Below are 13,135 nucleotides of genomic sequence, written 5' to 3' on the forward strand. Positions count from 1 at the left end.
AGTAATCCCCAGCCTCCTAAGCTCTTTGGCGCGACAATCTTTTCCATCCTCGATAGGTGGTATTTTTTCTGGTGAGATTTACCACCCCATATAAAATTTGCAGAGATCTTATTCATTTTGTTAATTATATCTGCAGGAAGGAAAAAAATATGAGCCCAGTAAACAGCCAGCTGCGTTAAGACAGCTTGAGTTAGAATAATTCTACCCGCCAAGGAAAGGCATTTGAACTCCCAGGCAAAGATCTTCTTAAAGTACCTGTCAATCAACCATTACCTGTCCGCATTAGAGTAACTGTTTTCCTTTAATTGGAATCCCAGATACTTTACACCATCCTTGATCGACCTCGATTCTATACCAAATGACTGTGATATCCAATTAACCAGTTCCATGTTGGTGTCATTATGATAAAGAATGGACTTGGCTCTATTTATATATAATCCAGTTGCACTTTGAAATCTATTCAGGATATCAAAGAGGCAGGACCACGATGCCCTACAGAGCATAGCGAAAACAAGCACATCGTCTACAAATAGATTGTGGGACATGAAAATATTCCTGCAAATCTTGACGGGCTTGCACCTATTTTCTGAGACTGCCTTGTTGATGTGAAGGCTCAGCGAGTTCATTGCCATGATAAACAGAAGAGGAGATAGGGGGCACCCTTGACGAAGTCCTCTTTCAGCTGGAAAAAATGGAGAGGGCATGCCATTTATGATAACTGCATAATTCACATTCTCCACGCAAGACATTATCCAGCTTATGGAGTTTGATTTCAGACCAATTTTTGCTAATAAACATTTTATAAATCCCCAATCCAAACAGTCGAAAGCTTTTTGTAAGTCTATTTTCATTATGGCAGCGTCTGATTTCTCTGAGAGCATAGTAAACAAGCACTCCTGAGTATTGGCAACAACGTCCAATATGCTCCTTCCCTTTAAAAAAGCATGTTGATCCTTAGTGAGAAAAGTGGCCAGAGTCTCTTTTATCCTTTCCGCAATAATTTTTGTGATGATTTTGAAAGATATGTTGCATAAGGAGATTGGCCGGAAATCTTGGAAGGAAACTGCCTCCATTTTTTTTGGGATAAGAGATATATGAGTGGAGGATGTGATCGGGTGAATACTGCCTGAAATTCTTGATGCTTCAACCATCCTCAGCAGGTCTTGCTTGATAATGTCAAAAAAGTGGATGTAAAATTCGATTGTCTAGCCATCCGGGGCAGGACATTTGTCGTTTTTAAAGGCCTTCAGAGCCCCCATAAGCTCATCCTCTGTTATAGGTTGAAAGAGACTCTCATTTTTTTCATCATTGAACATTTGAGGCATCAGGTCAATACCCCACAAAATGTCCTGGATTCTGCTTCCTTCCCTTCTTTTATATTGTCCTTTAAAATGTCTTACAGCTTCCTTAGAGATATCTTGTTGAGAGACATAAAAGCCTCCCTGACCATCGCTTATCCTCCATATGGTATTTTTCTGTCGCCTGGAATTTGCATATTTATGAAAAAACTTCGTATTCCTGTCACCCTCCTTAAGCCAAGTTACTCTGCTTTTGAGTTTCCAGAAAGCTTCCTCCTGCTTCAAAAGGTTCTGTTTTTTTCTTTCTAACTCTTTTATGCGACATCTCATGCTGAAGGAAAAGGAGTTGACGTCCATATCCCTGTGGATCCTGTCCAGCTCCCACTGTGTTTCCTGAAGAGAGGCTCTATCCCTCTGTCTTTTTTTGAACTGCCAATCTTTGACCACTTTTCTCATGGTGCTCATCTTGTCTCTGAATGTCATAAATGGGGGAGCCAAGTCTTTTGCAGAGAAGTCCTTCCAAGTATTAGTTACGACTTCATTGAATTCTGGGTCCTGTAGCCATGATCTATTGAATTTAAAAGGGAACCCTTTTCTGATACCATTTTCCTTCTAGCATAAGAAAATTGGTTTATGGTCGGATATAAGAGCAGTCCCAATGGATGAGAGTGGCATTCCCATTTTATCAATGATGCTGCCATGAACGATGAATCGGTCGATCCTCTTTGCAATATAAGCTTTTTCTGTTCTACCGTTATCCCACATCGGCATCATTTTAGAAGGAGCTATATCAACAAAATTTCTCTGCAGTAATTCATAGTTTATGCGATCAGCCAACGGATCTCTATTCCTGCAATTTCCCCATCTTTCTTCAGAGCTAAGGGTAACGTTAAGATCTCCTGCAATCATCAATGATTCAATATCAAAAAATTCTGAAGCGAAAAGTTTATCCCAAAAGGTTAACCTGTTCTTATAGGGAGCATAGGTATTCAAAATATTAATATGGCAGTCTTTTCCCCTGATGGATGCTGAAATGAGAATACCAGCGAAGCACTTAAATGCCTTTGCCCTGATCCAATCAGCATCCCAAAGAACCGCTAGCCCTCTCGATAGGCCTTTTGCCTCTGAAGCTACTAGGAACCATGAGGGAAACATTTTCCTAAAATAGGCAATGGACACATGACTACTGTGCATCGTTTCTTGTATTAAAATGATTTTTGGCTGAGAAGAATAGAAAAGATCCTTTAGCACCAAAAATTTGAGGTCTGCTCCGAGACCCCGAATGTTCATGGATATCATAAAGGTCATTTGGAACAGTTACCAGCCATGCTTGCTCTAAGAGGCTGTGTCTCTGACATGTCGAAAATGGGAACCTCGGTCAGGGATAGGTTCCTTATACCACCGTCTGTAACAATTGTTCTCCCCCTAAAATGTCTGCTGCCCCCTTTTTGCTTCTTTCTGACAGTAATATTCCTTGCTGAGATCGGGCTGATAAAAGGCATGCTAGGATTATCCGGTTTATGGATAGTCAGGGGTTCCAGCTCCAGAGATTTCCTATTTAAGAGGAAGTCGAGGTCACTGTCATATGGATTAATTGGAGAGGAGGTCAGGGATTTTAGAGGGGTAACAGCCTCTCTTGGCTCCTTTCCTTTCGAGGATAAATTCAGGGTCGGTTTGGGCGACGATGAAGAGGAGGAAATAAGGATGGGGTGGGATCCCACAACAAAGTCTTTAAACAGAATGGGTGGAGGTGACGGGACCGCCTTGTCATCAAAAGGTTTTGGGATAGATGGGCAATGGAAAGGTGGAGTCTTGATAATGGGAGAGCCTTTCAACTTTCTGGAGTCTTCCAGTCTTATTTCCCGGTCGATTGAGACTTCCTGAGACAAAGACTGCGGAGAACCGGAGACAATGTTTACCATATTTTTGGAACCTTGCCCGTTCACAAGTTCTGTCGGGGAGAGGGAGGCTGAAGGAGATGGGATCTCCTTTTCCGTGAGCAAGGGAGAGTCTACCCTGTTTTTGCGATGCAACAATCTACTTTTTGACGACTGGCGCCGATAGCAGTTTTGAATGAGGTGACCTGTTCTGTGACATGCAGAACACCTGAAGGGGATGCCCCAAAAATCAAGCCTTTGATTGATCTTCTGGTCTCTCCAAGCAATCTCAACATGTTCAGGGAAACCCCCCCTATAGGCTTTTTCAATAAGTATCCACGCGATTCTCTTGTCCTTCAAGCCCAGGCATCTTGGGTCGACATAAACAAAACTTCCAATAGTATTTCCTATTTCAGCTAGCGTCTCCTTGGACCACAACTCCAGGGGCAAGTTTGGGAGCTTTACCCAGATAAGGTTATTCGATGGAGTATTTTTTAAAGGATCAAATCCTATGTACCACCTGTAGAGGGCGAGAAAGCTCCTATTGTAAACCCAGGGACATTTCAAAATGGATTCTACATCTCTGGCCTTCAGGAAATGGAAGCAGTACCACTCTTTCATAAGGTTTGAAATGATGGGGGTATATCCAATAACGGGTTTCCACTGTATCTCCAGCCACTTTCTCATCGCGACATCATCCATTTCTGGGAAATGCCACTTACCCACCAAGGCGAGGTCCTGTAAGCTCTCAATTCTTTCAGTCAGGAAAATGCTGTCCAAAGAAACTGCAGAGGGTGGGGGAGAGGTTTTGACCGGGTTTCGGGATTTGTTGAAACTGCTGGCATGTTCGCGCGTTAACTTTTTCTGATGGTTAATGCCACTCCTATCGTCATCCCCGGATGACTTGTCTCTGTGGATGCCTTTACGTTCCTTGTCGCAATCACACGTCATCGAGTTGACCACCACATCATCCAAGGTGGATTGCCATCCTCCTGACATCGAGGCATCCACCCAAGCCTTCTCAGCCTAGATTGCCGCTCGGACCATAGCTTCCGTGGCCCCCTCATCAGACTCACCCTCCATGCACCTCGAAAATCCCCTATCTCTAGATAAGGGATAGTACCTTTGTCCTAAAATGGATTTGCGGATCGATTTGGAGTCAGAAAATTAATCAGGCTCTGACCACACTCTGAGCATAAAGCCTGGATAGAGTAAATGCCAGATGAGGGAATTTGAATGATGTTACACCAGCTCTGACAATGAAACTAACACTTAGAAGACTCGGGAACAAAGGATTCAAGATCCGAGGCAGACATGGAAAAAAAGCCACCTTTTGGGTCACAGATAATAACTCTAAGGATACGGCATTGCAGAAAGGAAATTTACTATGGATGGGTAATCCTGAATTGCCTGAGCCTTCAAGTACCGATACACGTCGTCTAAGGACAGAGTTCAAATCCCTATGAGATTTTGAAAAAAGAATGAAGATAAGGCCAAGATATCCGATCCCGAAAAAATTTCTGGTTCAGAAAAAATTGGAGTCTCCGGTTGATGGCTGTGGCTACTGGATGCAGGCCATGACCATTCCAGTTAAACAGATCAAGCTAGCTGCAACTTTTGAATGAAACTCAAAAAAGAAAACCATCTTCCTGAAAGAATTAACTGGTTGACGTATTGGTTGACGTATCATGATACACTAAGCAGCAACAATATAATTCAACTATACACCACCACCCTCCTATTCTGAAGTGTAAGTCTGTGCACGACTTGTGGATTACAATATGCTTCTTCAAGATACTAAATATTGCCCAGACCATAGTGATGTATATCCCTTCACAGCTTAAGAGTTTTATGAATAATGCTAATATCAACAGACCCAGTTAATATACTTAAATCCTTTCCATCTGAGAACTTGAAGAAATAGCTTTTTGATATTTAGAACTTCTTCGAAATCACAAAATCTTATGCATTCTAGAAGTGAAATCACAAAATCTTATGCATTCTAGAAGTGAACAACAATTATACTTCCAGGGGCGAAAAGACAAACAGAACCAGAGAGACAGACACAAAAACTGAAAGGGAATTGAAAATTACTGACCTCGTTCCAGGCGCCTGCCGAGGGGAGCGTCCATTTGCCTCCAGCAGAACCAAAACCAGATAAAGATGACACCAGTGTTTTGCCACCGATAATGAGGAAGGGTGTTGTGGGAGCAACAGGCCAAAACCGTCACCCCAACATAAGATTGCTAATATAGATCGATAGCTCAGCGGAGAAGGAGGAATGCGTGTCAGCTAGATAGCTATCATGGGAGGCTAAGGGATGGTATCGACAAATGTCAGCGCGCCTAGCAGGAACCTTGCATGTGGCTACAGAGAGACGAAACGGCTTTGAAACAAAGATTGAGCGATTGCAAGGCAAGTAGGCCTCGTAGTTACCTGTTCATCAAGGACTGGAGCATCTGAGCTGAAAAAGGCAGCATCTGAGCTGAAAAAGGCATCCTGGTTGGCTGCTTTCGACATTCTTCTCCTCTCGCCACGCGCCCGGCATTAGAAGTCCCGACATTAATTGTTAGTTGCATGGATCTTTGGCCAAATTATTTGTGGCATACTGAACGTTAAACTTGGTGCGCCTTATAACGTTACACCAGGAATTAAAGGTCAGACAACAGACAAAATGCAATAATCACAAAAGAACACCCAAATTATTCCGGCAAATGAAATCAACAAAAATTAAAATTAAAAAAATTTCAATAAATTAATTAATTATTTTTATAATGTAAACATTGGAAACTGCATTTTATTTATTTTATCGAACACCTCAATAATCCACAGTCAACGCATTACCAAATGCGTTATACCTTGTGCGGCAAAAATAATAGTATGTCAAAAAGACTATTTAACTTTAAAAACAAAATTAAAGTTCCATTTGAAACTATAATTTCAGGGTATCCTAAACTAATGACGAGAAAGAATTTTTCGCTTAGAATAATATATTCCAAAATAACCACTATACTGAGTCTTTTTAAAATCACTTAAATTATCTTATGAACTTAGAGTGCATGAGGATTCTTTGTTATATTGAACCAACAAATTGTCCTAATATTTATGGTATTTTCAAATTCTTTGTTATATTGAACCAAACAGATTATACTTATCTTTATGGTATTTTCAAATACACCAGATGTAGATGTAGATCCAGTAAGATAGTAAGTTTATAATAACATCATATAGATTAGAAGCACGAAAACGCTTTCATTTAAATATTATTACCATATATTCATTACAAATTTAAAACTTGGTTTTACCCTTTAAACCAATTATTTCATATTAGGATGGCATATCAATTTAATTCATAACATTAACCATGTAAGAATCACAAAGTACATAGCTACTTGGACCAAAGAAATCCACTTATCGAAACATTTAGACCTTTGTATTGATCTAAGACTTAAAAGTTGTTAGAGTAGAATAATGCTTTATAAAATATGGTATAAAAAATTATAATTTATATTGGTTAGTGTTTAATGAATAGTAGTAAAAAATGGTATAAAAAATTATAATTTATATTGGTTAGTATTTAATAAACAGTAATAAATTTATAATAATATCATATAGATTAAAAGCCGCTTTCATTTAAATATTATTACTATATATTCCTTACAAATTTAAAACTTACACGTTTAACTAATTATTTCATATTAGGATGGAATATCATTTTAATTCATAATATTAACCATGTAATAATCACAAAGTACATAGCTACTTGGACCAAGGAAATCCACCTATCGAAACATTTAGACCTTTGTATTGATCTAGGGTTTAAAAATGGTTAGAGTAGAATTATGCTTTATAAACGATGGTATAAAAAGCTATAATTTATATTGATGAGTGTTTAATGAATAATAGTAAATATGTAAATTTAATTTCAGAGTGTTTTTTTTGTTTTTTTTTGTTTTTAAGTAGAAATTGAGATATGAAGTACTTAAATTTATAGTATTAATTGTAATTTAAGAATATTAAGGAAAATATAAATAATAATAGGAATTGACTCCCTATAAGTATATTTATGTACATTTTATTCCTATTCAATTTTATGTAAAGATTTGATTAAACTATGGTAAGAAGTAATTTATGGTAAATATGTTATTTATGTGAGCATGAACTATCTTCAAGGGTTTTATTTTTGGATGGCTTTCCTACAAAGCTTAAAAATGAAAAATCACTACAAAAATATATGAAAATCATGCATGGATATTGCAACCATATCCATAAATTATGGTAAAATATGTTAGGCAATTATCCACATAACATTATATTGTGCAAAGACTGTAAGAAGACCTTCAAATTATGGTCCAATTAATTGAGAAAAATATAGTAATATTGAAAAAATAAATATTTATTTTTCAAAATTAAACATTGTAAATCAATGATAAACTAATAGCGATGAAGAGAAAAATTGATTTCTAAAGTCCAACATTGGTAGAAACTAATTTTTCATGAAATTCAAGACTTTTAAAATTTAAGAACAATATATTAAAAATATAGTAAGTGTTTTTAAAAAAATAAATTTATATATGAAAATTCAAACAATTCAAATTTCCAGGTTATCCTATTTTTTTTACAAGAGTGATAGTTGCATAAAAGCATAGTCCCTACCTATTTTTTATAGTTATCTATATGCTGGAACAATTAACGCACTTTGGCGTCCCCATTTTCTCATTATTTTAAAATGATTCATTTCCAAAATTATTTATGCAATCTTTCATTATGCCAACCTCTGCACACTTCTTCCATACATCTTTTCCCTATAGATAGTTTCTTCTGCATGGGTACTACTTCACACAATTGCTTTCTTGCATTTGTTCTTTATTGTATGCTTTTATGCAATGTTAACAATTGTTTGTACACCACCTGTTGTCATTCGATATACTTTGTGAAAGTTATTAGATCAATTGTTTTTATCAATATATGATTACCATATGGCCTAGTGTATTTACTGTACATGTAAATCAAACTTTTCATGTAGAAGTGTCTTGGGAGCTATAAGCATGCGAAAGAAGGTCCATAGTGGGGAATGTGTGTGGAGGCTTGTAAGTTGATGTGTGCGAAAGGAGGAAGAATGTAGAAAAGACATCCACACCTCTGCACCTTCTACATGTACAATAAATTTTCACTTTATTTCAATCAATAATCATTGATTGAAAGCAATGTAAGTGATAGATGTGCTACCTATGTGGCTGAGCCACTTGTCAAAACTAGTCCACCTCATGGACCATTGGTAAACACACATTTTGCATGGGTTAGGCCATGGTGAACACCTCTCTAGACATTTTGTGTGGGTTAAAGCATAGGGTTGTTAACCACAAGGTTGGATCTTCAAGTTCTCCTAGTAATAATGATTATTTGTTTACGGTTTTCGATGAACAAAGAATGCAATATAATATATGTTTACAAAATAGAATATACATTTGCCTTGTTGATTTACAAAAACTATAATATACATTTTTCCGAGTTGATTTACGAGCCATAGAATAGATGCCTTGTTTATTTAAGAAAAATATGAAAAATATAATATAAATTTGCCTAGTTAATTTACGAAAAATAGAATATACATCTTCCCCAATTTATTTAATAAAATATACATTTTCCCAATCCATTTACTAAAAATAAAAGATACATTTTAGCCAATTAATTTAATAAAATATACATTTTCTCAATTAATTACATAAACGAATGGCATTCATTGTTATGATCTATTTAAATAGAATACAAAAATAGATGTGCAAAACGACAAGTTCCGCACCTTCCACACCTCTGCACTCTTGCACGTCCACACTCCCTTACCTTTGCAGTTCCACATTGCTTGATGCCAACAATGAAATTTTATATAAGTATAAAAGACTTTGGTACCCCTTCAATCGATAAAATGTTCAAATCCTTATCTCTAACAGAGTGAAATCAAAAGAACTTTTGGATCTTTTGACCTAAATTTAGGAAAAAAAACTCGGATCGTGCAGAGCTTTTACATATATACAAATTGGCGCACTCAATTGTTACTGTTACCAATTGAATTTAAAACAACAGATGACATACTGCGTGCATATAATAGTAGGGCATATAACTAAGCAGCAAGCGGGTATTGGTCTACAAAATAAATAAGTAAATTAATATACAAAAGCGTTTGACTTTGAATATGTTGTTTGCATGCCCTTATTTATATGCACGTATATAGAGTTATATCTCCGCGATCTATAAACACAACTTTATGCAACATTTATTTGTTGGAGAATCTAATCTCAACTATATTTTTAGGTGTTAAAATTGTCTTTTCAAGTGTCTTAGTTTAGTTTTGAGTTAATCCATTTTAAGAGGTTAATTCTAGTCATTTATTACTGATATTTCCAATGTAATATTTAACTGATTTGTAATACTGAGAAGAGCACGTCTTTTATTTCCAGTGTAATATTTAATTGATTTGTAATACTGAGAAGAGCACCTCTTTTACTCCATCATTTTGTTCTCTAATTTTTGTCCTGGAATCAGATCAGCTTAGCTGGTGTAAGACTCCTTGAGACCAACAGAGAGACTAGTTTACATAAGACTCTCTAGAAAGCAACAACTTGAGCGTAAAACTGGTTCAGAGCAGCATTTCATACGTGTGTGTATTCGCAAGAAATAGCAAAGTGAAGCAGTTGTGAGACGAAGGTTGCTGCAAAGTCTCGGTTGGATATTTTTTTTTTTTTTTTTGAGATTAACGTTGTCCAGGAGTCAAACCAGAGCGATGGAAAGTGCGTTAGAGCACTAACGCTACCCTTCAAGGTCTAGAAAAGAGTTAGCACGAGGCTTTTGTTCATTACACAGAGCGTTAACGTACTAAAATTTCGCAGCCAAAGTTCCTGGGCAAAAGTCGGCAGCCACCATTCGATCTGAAAGGTCAAACTTCATGAAGGGTAGCCGTTTGTATGTTAATTCACGAGTTTGTATGTTATGAATCTTTTTATGTTAATTCACGAGTTTGTATGTTATAAATCTTTTTAAACATATGATTAAAAAAAGAGGAAGGCTGCCTTGTAATATTTTAAAAAGGAGCAAGCCCATTTTTAAGGAAAAGGGAACTACGAAAAGGATTTAAAAAAAAAGGGAGATACATCTAATGTTTTTTAAAAGGGCTTATATAATGTGGGTATTGTTAAAGGGGTCGTGGAATATTTTAAGAAGGGATGTTTTGAAGTTTATTTTAAAAAGGCATGGAATTTTTCTTAGGGTTTATTTAAAGGATATTTTTTTAAGTTTCGAGAAGGAGATTAAAAAGAAAAAAGGCTTATTGTTCCATTCCGCTTTGGACATTGTAATTTTTTTATAAAATCTTTGGTGCAAGTATCGCTTTTGTTAAAATTTGTAGACTTGTTTGTTTGTGGAAGCTAAGTAGTAGCAACATTTTTATTATAATTAGATGTGATGTCTACAGTTTGTTTTGCTTGTTGAGTCGTAGTGAGCGACACTCAACAAATGGGAAAAGTCAAGAGGCTGAGAAAGTCAAAGCGACACCTAGAGATCTTTTTAGATCTGGAAGAAAAGAGGAAAAATGATGTCTTTGCATTGAAATGCGTACCCTTGAGAGGAGTTTTGGTGTAAGGGGGAGCATAGAAGTTGAAGATGAAGGTGGATTTATAGCATCAAATCTACAACGAGATGAAAAGTTTGTTGAATCTCACTGTGGTCAGCCACACGTGGATGATGTCTATGAAGAAGTCACACAAGCAAGTGAGAAGGAGCACATAGATTCTCATGAAATCCACTATGCACAATCACAAGTGGATGAAGATATGTTGATTCCAGTAATAGATCTTGATGATGACAATATGGTGAATCTAGCAACAAAGCTTGCTAATGACAGTGAAACTGTCATTGGAGCAGTCAAAGTTGATGAAGAATTGTTGGCTATTGATGAAATGTTGTAGGTGTTGCAGCAAAAACATCATATAGACATGATGTTATTCAGTGAGAAAGGTCCAATTGAGTCAGTGGAAGAAGAATTGTTTGTAGCAACATAGGTTAGCAAAGAAGTTAGAGAGACAGAGATAGAAACAGAGGAAGTTGCAAATAAGGAAGCCCAAAAAGAGAAAACAGAGACAAAGGCAAAAGTAGAGCTGAAGGAACAAAACCAATGTGGTTCTGCAAATATTTTTAATTCTAATGTTGATTTTCAGTGTGTAGGTACACAAAATGATTTTGAAGAATAGTTAAATATTCTTGAAGTATGGCTTGCAACACCATGTCTAGATGAGATCTGCATAGAATCTGCAGAAATGAATGTTTAAGACAACATCAATATGAGCAAATCAATGAAATTCTTAGGTTTTAGAGTCGTGAAGAAATATTATTTTATTATAATCTTATGTTGCAGTGGATTGATGATGAAAAGCACAATACAGAAGATAATATGTGGCAGTAGCCCATATACAAGTCGTTTTTTGAAGAAATCCAAGATATGATTAGACAACTTGGAAGAATGGAGGACCTGCACTAGAAAATGAAGAATTTGAGGTTTGAAGGATACGAAAAGAAGAAAATGCTTAAACAATTTAGAGGCTATAGAATCTGGAAGAAGAGAAGAAGAAAAGTAAATGTAGTTGAAGTTGATTTTTTAATCTGTAAACCTAGATGAGACATAGACTAGCAGGTATCTTAATTGAATTTTATGTGGTTGTAATTAAGGGGGAGTGTTGGAGAATGGAATCCCAACCACATGCTAGGTGTCAAAGCTGTCCCTCCAAGTGTCACAGCTCACTTTGAGCTAGTCTAGTTTAAGTCGAGTTTAACTCCAGTCATTTATTACTAATGTTTCCACTGTAATCTTATTTACGTGATTTGTAATATTGAGAAGAGAAAGTCATCTACTCCATCATTTTGTTCTCTTCAATTTTTGTCAATAACAATTTCAACTATAAGTCACAATGCGGCTACAATACCTCAATGCGTTAATAATGATAACCAAAGGCTCGAATTCCCTGCAACGTTATTAACATACGACCATGTCTCATCTCGAGCATGCATGTGTCATGAGATTAGCCATTACACTGTGAATGGTGTGACAATGGCTTTAGGTATATGGAGTGTCATAACTTTGCGACCTCTGCCGAGACTACAATATTACCCTGTTTGGCCTTCCTAAAAATTATCAAGCACACATGAACCATCCCGCACTAGCATTTGCAGTATTAGTTTGGTTTTGACCACTGATGTGTGATTGCCTCACTCTAGGAAGCATTGATTACATGCACCAATGAAACAATCAATCAAAAGGACAATGCAACCTCTTCCCGTGTTGGTCGCGGAATTGTCAACACGGAGTTAATCAACTAGATTCATTAGTCTTTTGTTGTGTTGCAAAGTAGGTATCAAGGCTTAATCAACACCTTGTATACCTCCCCACTTCAATCAGTTAAAAAAACATGTAGACACCACCTAGCGACTTGATTACATCACTTTCGAAAAAAGTATACCACACTTATGCTCTTATGTCATAGTAAAAAGGTGAGAAATATATATTTGAATATTTAATAATGGCAGTGACATAAAAATAAATACAGAGGGTCTAGAGATTGCTTCAAAATAAAATTAAGCACTCCACACAACACACCTGACCATTCACTCAAACAAACCTAGACTTTTGGAAAAAAAAATTTGCATGATGCTCCTGCATCATATACCCATAATTCAAAATTTTCATGGACTCCTATCCATGAGGTCCCGTTCCACTTATTTTCTGTAACAATGCAACAAATACTAAATTTTTTTTCTTCAAGTGGTTCCCCCATTTAAGAAATTCGTTCATCCATTCCTTCCAGCATGGTCTCATTGGCTGCAGTTGAATTTTCCACTTTTGAAATGGACATGGTACATGATTTTTATTCCATTGTTTCTCCTTAATTTGTAAGATCCTTCTTTTTGCTATCA

General features: G+C 36.5%; 1 protein-coding gene across 1 annotated transcript; it reads right to left on the bottom strand.

The window, feature by feature from the left end:
* Positions 1 to 1,910: 1,910 nt before the first annotated feature.
* LOC149247939 (uncharacterized) lies at positions 1,911 to 2,492 on the bottom strand. Its single transcript, XM_089446368.1, has one exon. It carries the CDS (start codon positions 2,490 to 2,492, stop codon positions 1,911 to 1,913), a length of 582 nt encoding a protein of 193 aa, XP_089302494.1.
* Between the last annotated feature and the right edge of the window lie 10,643 nt (positions 2,493 to 13,135).

This window comes from Pinus tabuliformis, chromosome 7 (genome assembly GCF_031772625.1).
Source record: "Pinus tabuliformis cultivar Carrire ecotype Pingquan chromosome 7, CPIR1, whole genome shotgun sequence".
NCBI classification, from domain to species: domain Eukaryota; kingdom Viridiplantae; phylum Streptophyta; class Pinopsida; order Pinales; family Pinaceae; genus Pinus; species Pinus tabuliformis.

Excerpts from the sequence above, each read along its gene's own strand:
- LOC149247939 (XM_089446368.1), bottom strand. The coding sequence starts at position 2,492 with ATGCACAGTAGTCATGTGTCCATTGCCTATTTTAGGAAAATGTTTCCC.